This window comes from Argiope bruennichi, chromosome X2 (assembly GCF_947563725.1).
Source record: "Argiope bruennichi chromosome X2, qqArgBrue1.1, whole genome shotgun sequence".
Classification (NCBI taxonomy): domain Eukaryota; kingdom Metazoa; phylum Arthropoda; class Arachnida; order Araneae; family Araneidae; genus Argiope; species Argiope bruennichi.
Window position 1 is genome coordinate 76,264,511 of NC_079163.1, and position 24,242 is coordinate 76,288,752.

The 24,242-nt window shown below is 30.2% G+C and overlaps 1 protein-coding gene across 3 annotated transcripts; it reads left to right on the plus strand.

The window, feature by feature from the left end:
• The first annotated feature begins 5,628 nt into the window (after positions 1-5,628).
• LOC129960245 (excitatory amino acid transporter-like) lies at positions 5,629-23,807 on the plus strand. 3 transcript variants are annotated; one of them, XM_056073510.1, is made up of 10 exons: positions 5,629-5,740; positions 8,332-8,454; positions 9,212-9,410; positions 14,855-15,062; positions 17,201-17,391; positions 17,960-18,086; positions 18,192-18,425; positions 18,511-18,705; positions 21,010-21,144; positions 23,482-23,807. In XM_056073510.1, the coding sequence occupies exons 2-10, from the start codon at positions 8,356-8,358 to the stop codon at positions 23,750-23,752; spliced, it is 1,659 nt and encodes a 552-aa protein (XP_055929485.1). In that variant the 5' UTR covers positions 5,629-5,740; positions 8,332-8,355; the 3' UTR covers positions 23,753-23,807. The 3 variants fall into 3 exon arrangements, with proteins under 3 accessions (XP_055929485.1, XP_055929486.1, XP_055929487.1); XM_056073511.1 differs by having other exon boundaries at positions 21,010-21,138; XM_056073512.1 differs by lacking the exon at positions 5,629-5,740 and having other exon boundaries at positions 8,338-8,454; positions 9,220-9,410.
• Positions 23,808-24,242: the final 435 nt, after the last annotated feature.

Below are 24,242 nucleotides of genomic sequence, written 5' to 3' on the forward strand. Positions count from 1 at the left end.
AGCATTAGGTCCATGGGGCAGAAAAAGACTGACGGCAACCCTTAAAACATTTCTTGGAATACACCGCTCTTGTGCGAGTTAGCCCAGTTGGCAGCGCATTGGGCTGCAGATCGAACGGTTTATGTTCGAATCCCTCTGGTTACAACAATGTCAATCGAGAATTCCTTTTGCAAATTTAGGTTTGCATAATTTCTGCAGATTTGGAATTCGAATACTCAAATTCGAATCCCTGTACATATTCAAAAAGTGTTTACGTGCATTTCTCAAATTTAACTCTATTATACTCGGAGCTATTATAACAACATGAAGTACTCAAGAATTAGTACATTTTACTTATTTTTAATAGTGAATTTTACTAATTTCGAATGATGAAAACGATTACGATAGTGTTAAGCGTCATTTATTACAACAAGTTGAACTTCCATGGCATTTCGAATTGCATAAGCGTTAATTCTTCCTACATTTACAGATATTTGTTTCGCACTTGGTATTGCACTTACATCTATCGTAACCTTGGCCGCCGGTAAGTGATTGGGTACAAGCTATGTTTCTTAATGACTTTTCTTCCGTGCCCACGGATTTCAATGGGAGCAGTTTCTCGGGCACAATGGAAAACTCACTTCTGGAATAGTGTTTTGAGTACCCCACGTGCTGTTCCTAACTTGTAGAAGCCGTCCTCGACTTTCAAAACAACTGCAAGAATGCTCCTTGGATCACCTCGACCTCAGTCAACATCTGGTATACGGACGCGTACATTATCTCCAACTTTTGCTGGTGGGAATTTTGCATCTGAATTTTGAAGCATCTTCGCAGCTTGGCCTTTCAAATTAACTTGAGCTGCTGACCTCTTCTTCCTGATTTCATGTTTATTATGACATAGCCTGCAAGTAATTTTTCCTCCATACCCTTCGTCTGCTTATCGGATCTGTGATTTCACCGGAAAGTGCGAGGCTTCACTGGAAAGTGCGAAGTCACCACTCCACTTCACGGGAGTGACCGATATTCGTATTTGATGATGCACTATTCCATACAGGTCATTTTTAATTGCTCGTGACATGATTGACTTTGATTACATGTATTCTGTTTACTGCTGGCGCCATCTATTGGTAGAATATAGGACTAAAGTAAACCTTTTAAAGAAATGACATATATTTTTAATTCACCTTTTCCAGAAAATGGTTCACTCTAATAAATAAATTAAATAAATAGTTTTGAGAAAAAAAATAAAATTTAAGAAGTAAGCTGAAACAGATAAATTAATTCAATCACACGTTACTTAAATTAGTAAATTAAGTATTAATTACAATTAATAAATTTTATATTTAATATTAAGTAATAATTTTTAATTAATAATATGATTGAAATAACAGATATTTGGAACGCATATTTAAAAATAACAATAGCAATATTATTTGTTATTCAAAAAAACTTGGATTATGCATCTCTAATGGTGACGGCCGAATTCCTTGGTGAAAAGAACGGTTTTTCATGAATTGAATAAATCGGAGACTCTCAGCCCAATCTGTTGATTCTTTTATCTGCATCCATGTCCTCGTCATATTCTGAACGTCCTGATTTGCCTGTTCGACGGAACCTTGGCTTTGGCTATGCCTAGGTTTTTCGTATACCAGTTTCAGTTCAGGCCACATGCTCTTTAGTTCATTTCTAATTTGGTTTGCAAATTCTTTCCCATTGTCTGATTGAAGTACGCTTGGAGCCCCTATGGTGATGAAGATATCAAGTAGCTGGTAGGCACATTCTTCTGCTGTTTTGGTTTTGAGAGCACGCAATTATACAAACTTGGTTAAATGATCCTGATAATTCAGTATAAACTTAATCTCGTCGTCAGGGCTACTTTGCATATCAATAAGGTCTACCTGGCATCTTAAATTCTTTAAATATCAAAGACTTAGAAACTAAACCTCTCTTAGGATTAGACAACTTGACCTGACATGGTTTGCATAAGCGAAGATATAATATAATGACTTCTTTGGTGACATTTTTGTACTTAGTTTTCAACTCCTTTTCCATCCGTGTGCGATCTCCATATCCAGTTTTCAAGTGACTATCATGCAGTATGTCAAATAATTCTTCTGCTTGCACATAGTACAAAGTAACGCTGTTGTCTCCTGTTACTGGCACAATAAGTCTTTCTTTGCTATTAACATCAAGGATATCATATTTTCTTAGACTGCGAATACTTGAATACTTGAAACAAAAATGCCTTTACGTGGGAGAAAGCCCAGTAAAATGTGTTCGCTTGCAGATTTAACACGTTAATGCGCACGACTACGTATTGTCGCTATTAGGCCAGTCATTCTCAACCTGTGGTTGCGCCCCCCTAAGGAGGCGCGAGCAGATCGAAAATAATGATAATAAATAAATAAATAAATAAAAATAGTCTCAAAATTTTCGAAATGACTAATCGTACCGACTCTACGCAAAACACACCAAATCTCCACTCTTCGCTTTCTCTTTTTTTTAAATTGTCGATTCTACACAACTAAAGGAAGCAGGGAAAAAAAATATTTGTAGCTACACAAACCTCAAACTTTCTGCTTTCAACAAAGTATATTTCAAGAAAAAATATTCAGAAATGGATTTTGAATTAATTTCTAAACGAAAACAAGTCTACATTATTCATGCAATAAGCCACTTCCAAAACTTGTGTTGCCTACATTTAGGTTGCTATATTTGGGTTCTTAGCACCACTTTATAGCTATCTTTGTAGTCATGATTAATTTTGACTTGGAGATTTTCTCTGAGATAAGCTTTTGTAGAAACTTTATGGAAGTTTGTAGAAAAACTAATGATCGCCCATCTGTCGTTTTTGGGTAGGGATGGGGGAGGGCACAAACTCATGTTAAAAATTTTCTGGGGGAAGGAAGCACATAGTAAATTCCTCCCTCGTCATAAGTTTTGGTTTCGCAATGATAATTATAATTAAAATTTGCGTCGCAAACACTGAAAGGTTGAGAAACACTGTCTTAGGCCTAACTTCAGCTGGTGCTGGTCAAGTATTACGTAAGCAGAAAGGGGGAGTTCGAGGTCTGCTTATTTTCTCTGACAAGGGGGAGAGGGGTCACGACAATTCTTAGGTAAGCATTAAATAATGAAGCAGTAACACTGCAACAACAACAAGAATGGGGAAAGAGTGTCCTGTAACGTACAAAATATCATAAAATCGTACGTAAGCAAAAGGGGCGAGGGTACAAAATGACTAAAAATATGCTTACTTAATACACGAATGGCCCCTTATCAGCTATCGCATATAATTTCAACTGAAAGCATTCACATATAGAAGTACAAATACGAGGAATATACATACTCATAATGAAATCGCTGAGTCGAAGAACTAACGGCAAGAAGAACAAAGTCGAATTGTCGAATAACTATTGACAGGATCTTCTCAGGAACGTGGCACCCTCCTTTCTATCACTTGCACGCCGTCACACCGGAAGCGACAGATGTGCGCCTACCAGTCAATCTACCATTATCACATCGGGATTTGGCCAAGGATTCCCAGCTACTTCGCGAAATGGCCAGCCAAAGTAGAATATACAATATTAATTGCAAGTATTTCGGACTTTGGCCACAACGCGAATTGACCAGCCAATTCGCGAACTGGCCGAACTTCGGGCTTTGGTCGTAACATGTACAAAAATTCGTGAACGCCTCCACTGCCGCTAATAAGGGAACATTGTGGTTGGTGGTGTGCCATAAACACTTCTTGTGATGAATGTGGCCTAATAAATTTAAATTTATTACTTTTATTTTATGTTTGGGCTTTCACTTATGTTATCACGTGCATCATATGCTCTCTATCGCTTGTAGTTTTCATTTTTCATCCGGTTAACTATTAAAAAACTTACTTAATTTGGTGTGTACTACCACCTCTTCAAGTTTAGCCTTTCTTTTTTCAATAACCCTGTAATTTTGTCTTAGTGAAAAAATTGGTGGCTGATAGCCTTTTTTTATTCTGACGAAATAAAAAAAAATGTAGTAATAATCGATAATGGGCATTTATGTACATTTTCTAATAATCGGACTGATTAAAACAGACTTTTAAAAACCAGAAAACTAAAAACGGATACTTTATCTGTAGTCATTTGATACATAATTTTGAATTCGTCCTTGTTGATAGTTATCATTTTAAATGCACCCAATGTAAGATTATTTTCAATACATATGCTTATGGATATCTTTTATTCACTGAGTTCTTTTTTTATCCGTTATTTATATTGTGTTATTTTTTCTGAGTAATATTTCAAACTGTAATTGAAATGAGCACGAATTATATGCATATGAATTTGGGACAGATTAATATTGTCTACGGCAGGAATAAATCAAATTGTGAAATCGAAACTTTAATTTTTGTAGAAGTCAAAAGTTTTAAAACTCAAGTATTGAAGCACTTATTTATTTAACCATTGATTGTTCTGTAAGCAACTAATTTTTTGTAAAAATGGAATTTTTAAAATATCAAATCGGAAATGTTGAAAAAAATTATTTACAATCGTAATTCCTCCTCTGTTTGAATTGATATTTTGTTCCAAAAGATTAAACTGATTTTTTAAAATTTAAAATGTATTGATATTGAACATTCAGTCCCCGTGTGTTTAAGAAAAATACTCTTTTATCTACTGATTTCCACTTAGTTTGCAGATGCTTGTATTATACTTCTTTTTCGGCTTTTAAATTATAATGACTGTAACAAACTGGATTTCACTAATCAAATTTATATATTCAATGTCCACCAAGGGTGTAAGAATCTCTGATTAAAAAAGAGATCTTATAGTGGCAATGTTGATTTCAAGAATTACAATTGCTTACTTTAGTTAAATTAGCATTCCATTTTCAAACAAAATTACGGCTATTTGGGAACGAACATTTTAATTCTGAAACGTAGTTTGATGAGGGAGGTGACACCCAAGCTAGCATCCTCATCTTTAAACTTCTATGCTGCACAAGTAGGAAGTTACGTTTTGTCCTGATGGATTTAGCTTGCATAAGAGATATGTATACGGTTGATCTTCAATGAAATTTAGTTTTCTACCTGAAATCCTCTGATTCCAAAACTGAGATTATGTCACTGCAACTCAGAGTTTTTGCTATTATTATATCAGTATACCTATTCCTCTGTGTTTACAAATTCAAAATCCTTATAATGGGATGGATGTGCTTAATTTGACGAAAGTTCTTAAGGGATCATACTCTAAAATAAATAACTACTGAATTATTCTTATACAGCAATGGCAATATCAAGAATTTTATGTTGCAATTTCAGGATATCTATTTCTTTCCCTTACCATGCAAGTTTAAAATTCGATGCACGTGTCTAACTGGCCTTAATACGTCAAGATATTAAAAGAATCTACTTCAAAATTAAAAATCTTAGATTTCTTTCTGTAACAATGATGATTGCAAAAATTTTGTATTATATTATCGGGAAATAATTTTTCCTCGCCTTTTTAAAGCAAGGCTTCACTTGCATCGAGCGCAGGTGGTCACATCACGCGAGCGTGACTCGAAAGATGACCCCGCATGCCGACCTAGACTGCTATGTTGTACTACGAAAATATTTTGCGAAAGCGAAACATCGCTTCATGTCTTAGAAATCCGTGAGAAAGTAACAAGTATTTCCAACGCACCTGAAAGCTTGGTCTTTCAGAATCAAAAATAATGTAACAGTAATGATTGAGGATATGAAGATCGTGTTTCTAGTGGGAATCTTTTACAGGTAAGTGGTTTGAAGAATCTAAATGCATTTATTTATAGTTTTGAAAAGTTTTCAAATGATTCATAAATATAAGTGTTTTTTTTTTTTTTTTGTCTCCAGGATATGAACTTAGTTTTAATTCATTTCTTGTAAATATTCTTAAAATAATGCTAAAGAAATTTTAATTCTTTTGATTTCAGAAAAAATATTAATGGCGTGTTCTTCAATATTAATCTGTTTTTTGTACTTGAAACACTTAAGGTGTAATATTTTTTTTAAAAAATTCGAAATTTATTTACTAGGAAAATCAACCTTAATAATCCAAAGAATCTAACCGTGAGAAAAGTAAGAGTTTCCTCCATTAATTTCTCTACTTTAATTTTTCTTTGCTTATAAGCATTTATTTCTTAAGCGGTACTGTAATTCAAAATTTAATGCTCAATAAATAAAATCAATGCTTGTGCCGTATTACTCACTTTTCAACGCGCTTACGGATCATAAAGATAAATAAATAAAAAAACAATTAAAATTATGCTTTGCTTCGTTCTTGAAAGAATAGCACACATCTTTTTATTTCAAATGAAAATTCTTTTATATTTCTTTTCGTTGATTAGTTAATGGTTATAACTTAAAAGCTGTGGAAGAGCAACTTATTTTCGAATTCGTTGCATTGTACTTAAATATGTTTTAGAAACATTAACAGCTGGTGTTTGAAAAGTTAAAAATTCAAAAGAATTTTGATTTAGACCACTATTTTTCGTTCTATGTGCTCGTGAAATATAGAAGCTTTCTACATCTTTTCTGATATATTAATTCTATTTCATTAAGTTCATTAAATTTATAAGCACTTTTTGTAACACTTAATTCCTTTCTCACAGTTCTACGTCAATTCAACACAGCACAATTTTTTCAAATAGAAACAGTTCAGATCTATGAAAGTAAGTGCAAGGAATGCGACAAAAATATTCAAAATATTTTGTTATTAATTAAATAAATTTATTGTTTCAAAAAATTTCTGTATTAAAAACTATTTTCCTTTTCAAGTAAAAAGTGATCCAAATAAACGACCTCGATAATAAATTATTAAATTAAACAAAATTAATTGAAAGATGGCAAAATGGCAAGTGTCAAAACCTTTGGAAAGAATATAATTCTTGTATAACTGGATAAACAAAATATTCCTGGAGATAAATTTTAAGATCTTTCTGCAATGTTTTTCAATCTGTATCAGAAATACTAAGAAGTTATTGAAACTTATTATTTTATTCTATCAAAGAGATAGAATGAAACTCTATTATTTGTCAATTATAATTTCTAAAAAGTTTTATTTGGACTGCAAAAATAAATTTAATTTTAAGAATTTTAACATCGCTCAATAGGGCGATAAAGAATTATATAATAATTTGTTTATCTTAATACAATGCAGTAAACTGATTAGATTGCTTCTTTTTTTTTAAAAAAAAAAAAGTTAAATCACTCATAAAATGACTTTTATTCTGTCAAACGACTTTGTTAAAAATGTTCCAAAGGAAAGAACAAACATTTTCATGAATATTTTTCTGGTGTAAAATATTCTGTAAAGTTACTTTTTAGAAAGTTTATCTTCAGAAATGATCGTTGTTGCTCTTCAATGTAAGTTTTAAAACGAAGTAGAATCAGTTTCTAACGAAAGGATCACTTGTCGTTGAAAGTTCTAAATACAACTAGACTAGGTCTTTGTCAAAAATGGGATTTTAATATTTGATAGTTCTATTTTGTGATGGTTTGTGTATAATATATTAGTATAAAGATAATTTTACCAGAAATTCAATACAATAATTTTTATGAAAGTAATATTAGCTGAAAAATATATATAAATAAGAAGAGTAAAGCATACAAAAAATAGAAATTTCTAAAATTTTTCACCATATTAGTTAAATTTACAATTGAATATTAATCAATGTAAATTATGAAACTAAACTCCTCTATTAATTGAACAATTTTTGAAATTTTATAGCTGTCACTTTGCACCAGTGTAAGTCTTCTTGACACTAAGAATTCCTTACTTGCACCACAATTCATTTACCAGAAAGCCGAATTGGGGGAAAAAAATCGCGCAAGCTTATAATTTTTGTAATCTTAAGAAACATAACCACGTGTAATAAATTTTCCTTTAAAAAAAATTCTAAAACATTTCTTCTTATGATAAATCTAAAAAACTAATATTCTAATTCATAGAATCTTACAAAATAACGATCTTTAAAAGAAGTTTCATATCCCGATTCAACCACTAATTTTATAAATGCAGGAAGATTATGCTTTAAATAAATATCCCAACCCAACAACAATTTCTATTCCTTTGGAATATTTTTAAAACATATTTTTAGTGTGTAATTGACGTATTGTATTGAGCTTCCACTATTTTTGTGTATTCGTAGCTTCCGTATCTTTTATTTTTAATATTATCATTTCACAAATTAACAGTTAATGTTAATTGACATTTGTATAGTAACAACTAGTAAGAAATTAATGAAATTTTGTATATATTTTGTCATCGCAATAGATCTTTTCTTCATGGTTTCTCTGGCATCCTAATTTTTTTATAAGTACTAATGAACATGAATTATGATTAGAAACATCGCTGATTGGCTATTTCCATGGACCCGCTTCCCCCAGACACTAATGTCAGGACGCCGATGATTCCCGATTCAACTGTCATCAGAATATCCAGTGACTCCAACAAATGCAAAGATGCGGTACTGTTATTTATTATTTTATTTCAGAAAACTGACAGTAAAGTATCTCCTTAACTTCTTTAATTAGAAAAAAAAATTATCTTGTAATCTAGTGTAATATATAATATAAGGCAATGCCTTAAGTATTAATACATACAAAATATAACGGAAAAGATGGCCGTAGAGATTTAAGGGGTGATAAAACATGGCAAAAGTAAAACTTATTGCAATACATTTTGAGGATTTCGAGGTCACATTTCGACGCTGAAACACATTCAATAATAAAGTCATGGAAAACGAAAATTCGTTTTAATCGCAAATAATTTGCAGAATTATTCAAATAAATGACCATCAACTATTTTACATGCATCGCAACTGCAATTCAGTGATTTGCATACTTAGGAAGGTATCCGGCATGTCACATGCGTCTTTAAAAGCAAAAGTAATTCTGACGACAACGTCTTCAGGAGATTAGATGGCTGTTTCGAAAATGGGGCTTTTCAGATGTTTGCACCGGAAGAAATCAGACAGGACAAATCCGGAGATCAAAAAAGAATGGGTCCATCGATCTTAATCTATCAGTTAAAAAATGGATCATTTATGTAGCTTCTTTTATAAGTTGTTTGTACGACAATTTGCTTGCCTTTTCCCGTGAAATTTTTTAACATTTGCCATGTTCTACCACTTCTGTTAATATTAAGTCAATCTTTCTTCTTACATCCTGTATTATAGTTCAGAGGTATTATACATTTACTAAGCTGGAGGATGTTTCTTAAAGGTACATAGGTGGATGAAAAAGAATCTACTTTTAGTCCTGACGGTCCTTGCGGTCCTTGTGGGAATCGCATTAGGATTCTTTGCGAGAATGTTCTCATATACAACAGAAACAGTTACTGTAGTAGCTTTCCCAGGGGAATTACTCATGCGAATGCTCAAAATGTTGATTCTCCCTCTTATAATATCTTCAATGATTTCAGGTAAGACTTAATTTTTATCGATTTATAATATATATTACATATAATCTCGTAGTATTGACAATTTTTAAAAGAATCGTCTCTAAAACATAAAATGTCCTCAAAAAGCATTAAAAAATTTTTATTGTAGGTTTTGCATCACTTTTAAATATCGGGAGAATTGGGTAAAACTTTTAAAACAAAGATTTAGATTATTCTAGTTCATGATCTCTTTGGAATGTTGGATGCGAAACTAGTGAGATCAAATCTCAGAATGAGGAGCAGTAATTAGTACAATTTCGAAATGACTATCATTTTTTTTTCAGTTTAGTTTAGTTTAGTTGTAATAACGTACCGTTTTAAAGCAACACTAGGATTATTTTGGAACGGACCTCGTAATTTTGAACCGCGGTCAGAAAGATGACGAGGACGACACCTGAGCTGGCAGCCCCTCTCCAAACTTCCTCACCACACCAGTATCATTTATTTGGAATGCAATAGATAAGAAACTGCTACTTCAACATTTTAAAGAGGTTGACAAAGTCCACTGTGAACAGTCGACCATGTTCAGATAGTGAATAATATTTTTAAAGGAGAAGATAAAAGTAAAAAAAATTATTATGCACAGTATAATCTAACTGCCTTCAGCAACCAATTATTCTCCCACCATATTCAAAGCATCAATTTAATAATGAGAACCAATTATGTTGAACTACATCTTATCACAACTAACGAAAGCGATATTTTAAATTATACTTGCACAATAAACGTTGAGCATTTTTTGTTAACTATGGTGGTCATTTGATCAGTTGTTGAAGCTAGGGGCTACATTAAAATTTTATTTTGAGATATGTCTTGAAGATGAAAGTGTTGGTTAAGCGACCGTGGATGATGTATCAAGGCGTTTTAGCATATAGCACAATGTGTGTATATATATATATATATATATATATATATATATATATATATATATATATATATATATATATAATATGTAACAATTTTCGGAATCCTGTCGGCTTTTTAATATGTAATATTATTTGTTGTGAAGCAGGATGCAGTTTTGAAGACAGTGAAGAGACTTTTTATCATTTTTAAATTCTTTTTAATATCCATCGGGACAGCATAATTATTTATAAGCAGAGACGCGGACAAGACGTCCGCCACAGCGCAGTACAAAAAGCCGGAAAAGTTGGGAAAAAGGGCCGAAATAAATTATCCCTCGCCTTATATAACATTAGATTTTGATAGGGAAAATATTTCTCCACAGTGCTAATATCTTATTAAGATTCTGATAGGGATTTCTGACACATGTCAATCACATGTAAGGGAAATACAGGGATCTTTTAAGAAAGAATGTGCTTACTGGACATTTTTACCCCTTCACGCCGAGCGTGTGAAAATATCGGCGTTTAGCTGACTAAGCAATTTTATAAAGCTTCTCTTGAATTAATTAAGTAGAGAAAGTGGAATTGGATGACGAAATAAGAGAATATTTTAGAATAAAGTTACTAAATTAAGATAAAAGCTTGGAAATTAATTAAATTAAAATTAAGAGTTTAAAATATCATTATATATATATATATATATATATATATATATATATATATATATATATATATATATATTATATATATATATATATATATATAATATTGTGATGTTATTTGTAGAAAATGCCATATGTGAAATCTAATCTATTGGTCCTGTTTCTCTATCTATCGGCCTCATTTAAAATGAATAATATCGATAGTCATACAGATTATTTAGAATTAAAACGCATATATTTAATATTATATTCCAAGAAAACAAAATTAAACTGTATATTAAAATTATACACAGTAGCGTATTTCGAAAAGGAAAGCAGAAAACAGATAAAAGAGATCGTGGGAAAGCATTCTTCAAAAAAGCAGAATGTATGTGTAAACATAATTTGTGCACATGCGTGGTCGAAAAGAAACTTTTGAAATGAACTTAGTTTATTTTATTTACTTACTATTTATTTTATTCTAACTTTTGCACAAATTATGTACGAATAAGAGTGATAAGCAATTATGTCCGAGTAAGAGTCTATTCAAACGCGACGCAAGAGCAAAAGAGAAAGAAATTTTACCCTGAGTGATTTTATTAAGAAATTCTGATAAGGATTTCTTTGACATATGTGAACTTAGGAAAGAGAATCTTAGGTATCTTTGAAAGAAATAGTTAGGTGTTAGGGATTTTTATCCCGTCATTCGGAGCGTGAGAAATTGCCAAAGGCATCAACTTTTTAGAACCTGTATTAGAAAAAAAATTGAATAAAAAAAGTGAGATTCGGATCAGGAAATAAGAGAAAATTTTAGAATAAAGTAATATTTACTAATTTAAGATAAAAATGAGAAAATCAATAAATATTTACACTAGATTAAGAAATGTCATATATATTTTGAACTTGTATAGTTTTAGAATGGAATATCGCAGAGCAAGAAGCATTTTTGATTTCAGCATATGCAGTGTCATCGTGAGAAAAATAAAAGCCTGCGCAACTGAAACTTTAAAGTGAAACAAGAATTCAAGCGATTAAAAAATAATTATTTTTACAACGTGAATGAATTAAAATTATATATAAATATAATGTAGTAATTTCAATTTATCTGTGTTCTTATAATCTTATATTGCTATTCATTTGAATTCAAACTTGACTTATTTTCTGAGTTGCGGGGCTTTTCAGTTCCCATCCTCCGATTATAAGCGCGCTAAAACCAAAATGCTGACCCAGCAAAATTCTCATTGAAAGCTTCATAAGTTCAGAATACTTTTCCACGGTCTCTTTTATCTATTTTCTGCCTTCCATTTTGAATTACGCCACTGTATATATTTTTAGGATACAGTTTAATTTACTTATCTTGGAATATAATATTAAACGAACGTGTCTTAATTTTAAATAATCTATATGATTATCGATATTATTTATTATGATTCGCCGATAGATAAAAAAACAGAGCCAACAGATTTCAATGTGGCAGTTTCTACGAATGGCTTCTCAAAATCTCAACAGGTAAGTTCTAGAAACATATTCTGCAGTCAAGAAAAATATCTTATTTGATATCTTCGAAATCCAGTCACTGCCAGTTAAGGCATACCATTGTACTTTGTGTGCTGAAAATATTTGATGGAAGTTTTAAATCTACAGAACTTTCGTAGCAGTCATGAAAAAATCATTATTTCAATTTCATATATACATACATACATAAATGCACACACACACACATGGCAAAAAAAAAAAAAAAAAAAAAATCGTCGTACCAATTGAATTTGTATAATTATAAATGAATAAAAGAAAGTAGGAATATAGATTGTATTTTGATTACACAAATCTAGACGAAACTAGGGGAACGTTAGATGTTTTTTAGTAAATCAGAACGCTAATCATAAAAATGTTTTTTCCCCTCTATCACCCACAGATTTTCGACAAATAAAGAGAAGAAAGAAAGGAATATATTTAAAAAAATAATGTAAAATATTAGCGAATAAAATACATTATTAACAAAATTAAAAATTATTTTCCGAGTAAAATGATAATAAGACATATAAAAAAACCCAAAATAAATGTTTACAATAACAAAAACAAAGAAAAAATTGTGTACTCAGAAATAATTTCAGCTTATTTGACATGTATTGCATAGCCCAGATTTATTTGCGCCTGTACCTTCTATATACTTCGATTTACAATATAATTCTGAAGAATTAAACAGTAATGAAACCGAATTCGTGTGCACAAATTTAGATGAATATTGAAACACAAAAATTTATACGATTTATACTTATTGCATATTGGTAATGGTTTTGGTTCAGTTTTGTAGCTTCTTAAGTAACTTTAAAACATGCATAAAAAAATCTTGATTTTATCCTTATTAGATTAAGATATCAAGAATTTAAATGCAAATTTGTGGGATTTTAAAATGTTAAGGTCAGCAAGTTGGCTATACAAAATTTTTCTGTTTCCGATGTGAATGGGGCAATAGATCTAAGAACTAACTATGGATAAAGAAAGAAGGGCCCTTAAGGAAGACTTAAATCCGTGATCAAAAAATCTGATTTAGTACAACTTAGTGGTCCAAAACTTCTCACTCTTGCATAAAATTAGAGTTCATGAAACAAATTGTCAAAAGTTTGGATAAAAATAGTGATCGTTTTGGGTATTTGTTTTATTTTCCACGCTTAATCGGAAGGTAAAATCAAAGAATGCGTGTTTATCGGCTTAGATAAAAGTCGGTTAGTAAAATATAAAAAAATTGAAGAAAATAAAATCGTTTGCGTCAAAAGTATGGGTTAGTTTCAAAAGATATCTCTCAGAAATTTTTAGACAATTACAAGGATCATAACTATGATAAGATAGTAGGAAAAAAGTCACAACACTTTAAAGCACTATTTTAATATGAGCTTAAAAATACATTTTTGCTCATTTTGAGTACTTTCCTGAAACTCTTGGTGCGTTGAATGAGCAATGAAGTGAGAGATTTCACCAAGATAGAGAAATAAAACTCTAGTGTCAAAGACACTAGAGTCTGAATATGACGGCTTATTACTTCAGACGGTTAAAATGAAACATTGAATCAGTTCGAAAGTCTAAAGAATACAAGCATTCTTTTCAGGAAAAAGTAAAATAAATTTGTATAGTTTTCAAAAACCGATTTTTAAAGATATATATTTTAATTAATTATTATTTAGTTGATTTTTCAAGTATTTTTTTTAATGTTGAATGATTTGTGAAACTTATACATACATTTTTTTAAAATACTCATATTAGAAATTTTTATTTCAGAATTGTAAAAAAAAAAAAAAAAAAAAAAAAATCGTTACGTGATACAGAAATTAAATATTATTTTCGAAATTTGTTTTAAAAATTTAAATATCCTTTTTAAAATAAGAAACAAACTTCATATTTTAATTTTTACTGACATTAATTAGTTTATAGTTGTTATGAATAACTATTTTATCAAGAATTAAACTGTCTAGATGAAGATCCTAGGGTGAATAATAAAGAACAAGGAAAACCATACTTTCTTTCCCATTATATTGAAAACAGAGTCTGAAGAATAAAGAAGAAAGTCTTGCCATTAATCATGGTTTTGAGTTTAAAATACTGATGTATAAAGAATAGTGAGGGGGAAAAAATGCAAATCTATATTTTTTGAGCTGAGTATTATAAAATAAGCCAGACGTATTAAATTCTGGAATGTTATTTTGTGCCATTTATGGTCCAGACACTAACGTTTTAATAATCCATTGGTTTTTATATGATTCATTACTCTCTAGACTCAAATCCTTTAAATTCTTACTGAACACAAGTTTATTCTAAGAATAATTTTTCAAATTTTTTTTTTATTTAAGAGATTTTAATAATATGCTTACGTAACAAATATCTTCTTTTAAACAATACATTAGGTTTTTGCTTGAAATTTATGACAATTATTTTTCTTTCAAAGGCTTAGCGCAACTAGATGCAAAAGCTTGTGGGAAAATGGGTTCCTGGGCCCTTCTGTACTATATATCTACAACGATATTTGCCGCAGTTTTGGGTATTATTTTGGTTCTTGCTATACAACCAGGTGATCCTACCATAAAAGAGATGATCGATTACAGAGGAGATTCCAGGCATGTTTCCACCCTGGATGCCTTTCTGGATTTGATAAGGTTTGTAAAAGAAATAAAATTAAAAACGTCAAATTATATCATTTAATTATTAAATAATTAGTTTTAAAGTCAGAGTGTTTACAAGCAACTCAAAGAAATGCATACGAGGGCCCTCCATTTTCTTTAAGCACATAAATGTCTATTTTTGTTTTTTAAATTCTTGAAATGATGATGATTAATTATTATACTTAATAATTATGTATTAATATGTTCTTATGATTTCCTTTAATGAAATAAATATTATATGGATATTTGCTAATATTTTAAGTTTTTTTTCAATCGATAAGAAATTAAAGGAAACTTTATAATAAAATTTGCATTATATTCCTGTTTAATTTTTTGTCCTAAAATCGATTTAATGTATTTAAAAATCAAGTAAATATCAATAAAAAGAGGGGGTTTTTTTTGTAACTTTAAAATAGTTAAAAGGGCATTTTCTTCGGGTTTCTGCAAATGTTATTATAAAACCGTAAAAAATATGGTCCAGATAAAAATTCTTTTTTTCTTTAATTTTTTTGAATAAAATTTGTTTACTCTGAATGAAACAGCTTTGTATTGCAGAGAAGCAAATACCTCTGCAAAGAGTCATGTTGACATCATTTGTCATTGGAGTTTCCCGCAAAAGTTCATTCCAAGTCAGTGCAACAGAGAATCTTTTTCTTTGGCTTTCATTATCATTCCTTTTTTAAAGATCTAATTTTTACTGCAATACAAAGCTTCTCCTTAAGAAAGAAAGAAATTGTAACATTTCTGTAAGTATTGAAGTAGAAAGAAAAACTATTTAACCTTTGCAACAACTTGCTTAGATTCTCTTCGAAACATTTTCCTGACACTGAATTCCTAAGTTTCTTAAATATTATGGAAGCAGAAAATTTATCTTTGAAAAAGATGAATCATATGCATGCCAGGACTTTACCATCAATTTATTATCTTCAATGAGATGCAGCAAGCATTATTTATATTTAGCTGTAGAATTTTGATTACGTCTAAATCTCCAGTATATGCTGCATTACGAGGGAAAATCCTTTATCATTTTTTAAATGCAAAAAATTCCATGATATTGGAAAATAGAGTAAAAATTGGAGGATGAGTCATCATGTAAGTGAGTTCTCGTTTCCTCTAGCAACTGATTAACGGAGTGATAGATAGTATCACCTGGCCACGGCTAGGCTTACTATCTGAGATGCACCTTAAAATAGGATCTATTTTGTTAAGAATATTGAATTCATTTATACAAGTTATTCAGTTATGTGTGAGGATGCACATTTAAAGGACATAGTAGCTCTTTAATTCTATATGAATACTTTTGAAACATTTCATACTATGATGCTACATTATATTACAAGAGACCCTTTTTTTAAAAAGCTTTGATCAATCATAAATAATTTAATAATTTAACGAACATCCATGCTTACATTATACCTGCCATACGCTCAGCGCCGATTTAATTACGTAATACAGTATGCATTTTTCAGGAAGAAAATGATGACAGAGCAAAGCAGAAGAAAAGTACAGTTACATATTAGATGATATGCTAGTTTATAATAGTCATATGAATAACTTCATTCTTTATAACTCTGAAAAAAAAAAACACTTTTATGGATATAGAAAAATTTTCACACTCTGGCGATGGAAATTTCTCTTTTTCTCTAATGCTCCTGCAAAGAACTTAAGATCTTAAATTGACTAAATTAAAAGAGTCACACTTACTGCGATTTATATCTGTACCAAATTCAGAAAACGTTATTCGTAAAAGTTTTATACTTCCTTTCTCCATGTGCACAAATTTTCAGGAAGAATTTCACAAATGTTCTACTTCCAGTACATTTGAGAAATTTTTAAAGCCATCCTAAATATATGACTAAAATACTTTTATACACTTTACACAAAAGTTTAATTAAAATATTTTGGTTTATGGAAATGTTGAACCAATATTTATGACAGTTCACTTGCGCATTTTCCATAAAAACTTCGTGAGCCTTTTAATTACTTGAAACACTTATAAATGCTTTCTACCTTCTTTTTCACGAGTTTCGAATTAAAAGATACCGAATTAAATGACGATGCTATTTAGAAATTACGTACCTTTTTAACATATACATCGATTCTTTTATTATTATAATTATTTTATCTTCCAGAAATATGTTCCCAGAGAATTTGTTGACAGCTTGTTTTCAACAAGTTGAAACTGTGTTTAGAAAAATTTCTAAGAATGTTACTGTGGCGCCAATGGAATATATTGATGGCGAGGTTACCATTGCAAACGATTCTCAGATCATTACATATTTCGATAGAAAGCAAGTATACAAAGACGGCACTAATGTTTTAGGTAAGTCATGCATTTACGTAGCTTTCTTCCCTTCTCCCTTCCACTAACTATAGCAATTATATGTTTGAAATATAAGAGCTTTACATTAAATATTTTCTCTTCATAATTAAAAGGCTTCGCTCGCCAGCCACGATATCTTCCGATACTGTACACGTACATGAATAGGGATTTTATCTTTGTGTGTTAATAACATAGTCCTTAAAAAAATGTTAATCCATATGAAATATTTTATTTACCAAAATTTGTTAAAAAAATGACTAATTTTTGTGGCCATTTATTACTTATATTTTTCATTTAAACTTACATTTTGTCTTTTATATTTATGTAATAGACCACTATATTTTACAATTGTTCATTTTGAAATTTTGCAGGACAAATAATAGTTAAGCCCACAAAAATTCTTGTACTACAAAAGACAGATTCATTAGGTTTCAATGGAATTAAGTTTAGCGTAATATGATTTTTCATGGAATATATTTTATATAATCAAATTGATATTATCTCAAACAAAATATTTTTAGGCTTCAAATGCTTGTTAATAATTAAAGCAATCGATTTTGTTTTGCAGGCCTCATTGTCTTCTGCATTGCGTTTGGGATAATTGGTGGGCAACTAGGAGAATTCGGAGCTCCAATGGTTCGTTTCTTCGTCATTCTAAATGAAATTATAATGAGGATCGTCATTATAATTATGTGGTAGTAATATTTTATATTGTATCAAACCCTAAATGGGTATATACTGCTTTCTAATTTGATTCTTAAGAATGATGACAAATTACGTTGTTATGGTTTATTTTGCAGGTATTCTCCTTTTGGCATTATGTCCTTGATAGTTGGCAAAATCATGGCTATTAACGATTTAGCAAAGACTGCCGAGCAATTAGGTTTATATATGCTGACCGTTGTAGCTGGACTCGCGATTCATGCCTGTGTAACACTACCATTTTTGTATTTTGCTGTAACACATAAAAATCCATTCACTTTTTTTAAAGGCATGTTACAAGCTTGGGTAACTGCCCTCGGCACGGCTTCCAGGCAAGTTTATTGAAGAATCACTCAATTTATTAATTTACCTGTGTTGCTCATATTGATAATTTTATCAACATGTTTCTTTTTCTAGTGCAGCAACACTACCAGTAACTTTCCGATGCTTGGAAGAAAATAATGGTATAGATAAGAGAGTAACTAGATTTGTTTTACCAGTTGGAGCCACAGTAAATATGGACGGTACGGCCCTTTATGAAGCTGTGGCTGCTATTTTTATTGCTCAGATGAATGGTATTGACTTGACAGCTGGACAAGTTATATCTGTAAGGTAAGTGATCTGCTGATTTTTAAATGTATGCCATAATAATATTGTAATGGAGTTAATTAAATATTCCCTCAACAATATAACTGAAGACAATAATTTAAATCTCAAATTCAATCATTCTCAGTAAGTACCTCCTGACAACAGAACAGGCATTTTTCGCTTTTACTATATGACTTTTCTCGTGATTAAGATCGGCACCATTTATCATTTTGTTTCGGCTAGCAGAGAAAAAAAAAAAAAAAGGAGGGAAAATGCTACCTGCCCTTCATCATTTTGAAAACTTAGTTCTATCAATTCTCAGTATTGATATCTTTTATAGTTAATTTAATTATGACCCTTTTGAAGCATTTTTGGTGTTCTAGGTACCAGGGAATGAAAATTTCGTTTTTTTGGTGTGTGCTTTCCCTGTACTTTGGAAAAAGATATTATAACACAACCGTAAACTTCAAAACTTTATCTGCGATGAAATAAATGTTGAAATAATCTTAAGAAAACTGTTGAGAAAACTGAAGATAAAAATTTTGAACTAGTTAACATTTTTCATACATTAAATAACATCAAATTCTGAAGAAAAAAAAGCTTACTTTCCGATCCGATTGAAGATTAAAGGGTGAAATAAAGTACGAAGAACTGCAACGAAAATTTTTCTTTTACCTTTTTATAATGTATATAATTACATAACATAAGTTAAGCCTACACAATGTATTTTTTCGTCTGATGTTCGTATTATGTAATACATAAAACACAAAATTGTAAAACTCAGAATGATATTTATGCTGTAGAGCAGCGGTTCTTAACCTATGGGTCGCGACCCAAAATTGGGTCGCGAAGCATATTTCTTGGGTCGCGCTGAGTCGAACCAAAAAAGTTAGTAATACACCAAATTTCAGACATTTTAGAAATGACGACTTGAATAAATATCAACAATCGAAAATGAATGTGATTAACAAGATCAAAAAAAAATTGTAATCACTCTAATAATGGCAAAACGTGAATACAAGGATGCATTTTTAGAATTAGGTTTTACTTGCATTTATGATCGAGGAGTGAACAAGCCGCAATGCGTGTTGTGCAGTGAAATATTAAGTAATGAATCGATGAAACCGAACAAACTTAAAAGACATTTTGATGCAAAACATGAAAATTTTTCCTTTGAGGGAAAAGATCGTACTTTTTTTGAAAGAAAAGAAGCCCATTTAAAAAGACAGCGTTTGGATGCACCAAGTAGTAGTGGTTTTATAAATTCTGCCAAACACGCTACACTTGCTTCTTTTCATGTGGCTTGGCATATTGCAAGACAAAAGAAACCCCATAATATTGCTGAAAAACTTATAAAACCTGCTGCCATTGACATGGCAGCAAAACAATTACCGGAACAAGTTAAATCCTGAAACAGATATAAGGTGCTCCTTGACAAGCATTCAACCGAGGTTTGAAGATCTTTCAAAATGTATTCAAGCACAAGGTTCTCATTAAAACTGTAAGACTTGCATTTAAAATTTAAAAGACTTAACATATGTATTGATATTTCTTTTTTTTTAGGAATAAGTTAATTATTTTCAAAAAATTATAAATATATTTTAATTTGGTCAATAAAAATTATTAAAAACACTTGATTATTAATTAAATTTTCCTTGGATCGAAAAGTACTTTTGTTTATTATTAAAAAAATAAATAAAAAATTTGTAAGTTAAAAAAAAATCATCATCGTAGGATTGAAGATTTTTTTATATATATTTCTCAAATTTGGGTCGCGGCTTAAAAAGGTTAAGAACCACTGCTGTAGAGGAATATTTCTGGACAAATCATCATCTACATTCAATGCCGAATTTAAATTTGACGAGACCATATGAAGTATGAAGTCTTTTATAAGTCCATTTAAGTAAAACATCAATTATATTGGCATGTGTTCACTTAAACATTTTTTTGGAGCCCCCAAAAGTGATAGCTTAAATTATAGCTTGTGTAGCTTATATTTAAATCCGGCACTGTATAATCTATCAAAATGTTGTGAGAATATTATTATATACCTCATATATCATTATGTTTAATCTAATAATAAAGAGACATAATATGTGAGACTTAAATTTCAACACTATTGAAAAGCCGTTGTAACAAATAAAACTATTAAATAAATAGGGAAGTTATTTTCATTAAATAAATTACATTCCTTTGTATTTAAAGAATGCGAGGTTTCATTGACAAACACGAGGGGCCGATAAATGTTTGTAAATGTGTATAAACTGAAAATATAAAAAAAGTTATACATTTTTGATTTTTTTTTTTTTTTTTCATTTTCTCTTTCAGTTTGACAGCGACCGCCGCTAGCATAGGTGCAGCTAGTGTTCCAAGCGCTGGTCTGGTTACAATGTTATTGGTACTTACATCTGTAGGATTACCAACTGAAGATATCTCCATGATTGTTGCTGTTGATTGGTTATTGTGAATATAATTTTCTTCATTATTTTATGTTATAATACTCATAAAATTTTTAAGTATGCACGAGATGTAAAAAAAAAAAAAAAAAAATTAAAAAAATCACTGGGAAAGGATTTTATTATACTATATAAAACCCAAACCATTTAAACATGCATTAAGTAAATTTGCCAACCTTTAGTAGAACGCTAAACAATTAAAATTAGAAAAATGGTCCCAAATATACATAATATCGTAATACATATGTGCGAAATGTGTTTCCGTTTAAAAAGTACAAGTTTCATGCACTAAAGTAAGTTCATGATTCATTAATTAATTAGTATTAATCTCAAAAATCTCTGTCACTTACTACTTTTATTTCAATGGAATCAATCCCCATGATGTCACAAAATAATTATGCTCATCATGTAACACTGAAGTGCATATTGTCTTGCACTGCATTGCAATAAAATCAAAGGCAGTAAAAAAAAGCCCCACATTTTACATGTGATCATGAATAAACTCCATTTCAACAGGCAATTTCTAATTCTCTAAAGGAATTCTATGCGACGCGAATCAGAGATTGTTGTTTGGGAGATGATTAATAAGGATGTAGAAGAATGTCACTTCACATTGGTATGGTGTATTGCTATCTTAATACAAGAGATTTTGAAAGACATGTTTTAGATTGATATTTATCAGATTATTAATAAGAATAGAGAGAACAATCGCTCTTCATGGAAATATAACGCGATTCACAAATTTGGGTGACTAATAAGATAAGATTCTGAAAGTATAACAAAATAAACAGATAAAAATACGCATTTCTGCATTCCTGATATCAAAGTCATAAACAAGTTGATCAAAATAAACATACAGTAAACAAATATAGAAACGATTCGTGTCTAGTATTACAATGGTATTAATTTCTTCTAAATCGTATTCTACAACTTGAGTCATTTACAACTGGTTTTTGGAAAGCCTATCTTCTACATTTATTCCAATGTTTAATTGTAAAAATTTACTTGACCGAAAATAAACAAATAATATCTCAGTAAAAAGAACTTACTTTCTCTTATGCACTAAGCAGTCACGTATAAGTAAATGTCCTAGAAACTGATGCGGCACTGAAGTTGGAGAAGAATGGGTACCGGCTAATGCATCGTCTCCATCACCTGATTAGGATTCTGAGTTATGAGGTCATTTCCAAAACTATAACTAATTCTGAACAATTTAGAATTTATCTACAACATTAATTTTTATGAATTCCTCAAAGCATTGCGTTAGTTACAAGTGTATATAATCAAGGTTGTTGAATCTAACTCTCTCTCTCTCTCTATATATATATATATATGCCTTTCATAATTTGTATATTTTTATTAAAGTCACATTCATGTTCTATGCAAATACTGCTCCGAGTTTTTTAAATCTCAGATTTTAAGTTTAAATGCTGGAGAAAGGAACTTCTAACTCAACTATTAATAAGTTATCTGACTCTATACTTTAGTTGAATTATGAAATCAGAAAAAAATTTCAGACTGAGACTGATTTGGTGTCGATATTCAGTTTAAAAGTACAATTTTGAAATATTATTCGGAACATTTTCACTAAAGACATGAATTCTCATCTCAAAGCGTTTTTCTTTAAGCTGCAAGATTAAAATATAAAATAATTTGTAAAAAACTGGTTTTCGCAAATGCAGGAAAATGAATTTTAAAAAATGAAAATAAATTACATTAGTTCAAATATTAAAAATAACATTCATTATTTTTTTTTTCATTTACATCCCATAATACTGCAATATTTAGCTATGTATTAATTCTCATTTGAACTTTCTACCTTTCTGAACGTTTAAAAGAAAATTTATAAGTAAATAATTTAATAGAAATATCCAAAGCAATTTTGAAGAGAAAAATTATTTTACATTTTATATTTTACAGCGAAATCCTAAAAGTTCTTTCGATAATACTTATGTCAATTTAAAGAAATTAATTAAAAATTACATAATATCACAATTAAAAGATCAGTTATTAATAATAAAAATGTAATTACACTCGTCAAATAAAAATTAACTCAAAACTATATTATTATAGAATGTAATGAGTGGCAAAACGAAATATACAGCAATAAGTGTTAGTTACACTTCAAGAGGGTCTCAAAGAAATATAACGCCAGGGTAGTTCCAGATGCCTAATTCGCTCCTTTTATTAAGTTGTAACTATTTACATTTTCATACGTATACAGTTTTCTCCCTCAAATTTTGATGCACTCGAAATTTACATGACATTATGCATCCCATTTATCAAGTCGCTAATGCTTAAATTCTTTAATTTCCGTCTTTCTTTTTCATTTTTTTAAAAATAGGGACAGAGTAAGGACTTCAATAAATGTTTTGGGTGATGCATTTGGAGCAGGAATCATTCATCACTTATGCAGAGGAGAACTAGAAAGCACTAATGTTAATAGAATTAGCATTGAAATTCGAGACTGTTATGCAGATTCAAGGCGAAGAAGTTCACTTTCCTCAGCACAGTATTCTTTTCGAAACCTAGCAAAGCAGAAGAAACAGCCTGGATTTGGTAGAACGACCAGCACTGCTATAGATGATGATAGCAACAATGAAACTCAAATGTAAATGTCATTTTATAAAGTGTTGTATTCATATTCAACTTATTAATTGCATTAAAATATTTTTTCAATACAAACATTGTACTATCGTTATAAGAAAAAAAAAATTATAGAGAATACAACAGGAAACTTAACTATAATGATAAATAAAGTAAGCTAGCATATGTGTATAATAAGTGAATGTTTAAATATAATCGACCATTATTACAGCTAATATATCAACAATGATAAATAATAAAAGCAACAAAAGATTAGCATACTAACCATAATTTTTTACACAGAAATTTATTTATACAACATTACACTAAAAGGACAGAATTCAGTATAAATTTCCCCAAAATGCTATGAATTTTATACTCGAAGACGAATGCTATTGCCAGTCGAAACAAATCCTGTTTAAAGTAATGCTTCTTACCGACAATATACTCGGTAACCTCCTGCCATTTTGATTTTGAATCAAGTGTATTATTATAACTTTTTTGCCATGAAACACATCT

Bases quoted from the DNA above. Each gene is read 5' to 3' on its own strand.
- LOC129960245 (XM_056073510.1), top strand. From the start codon at position 8,356: ATGGACCCGCTTCCCCCAGACACTAATGTCAGGACGCCGATGATTCCC. The intron at 8,455-9,211 runs GTACTGTTATTT...TGTTTCTTAAAG, and splicing joins CCAACAAATGCAAAGATGCG to GTACATAGGTGGATGAAAAA. The intron at 17,392-17,959 runs GTAAGTCATGCA...TTTGTTTTGCAG, and splicing joins AGACGGCACTAATGTTTTAG to GCCTCATTGTCTTCTGCATT.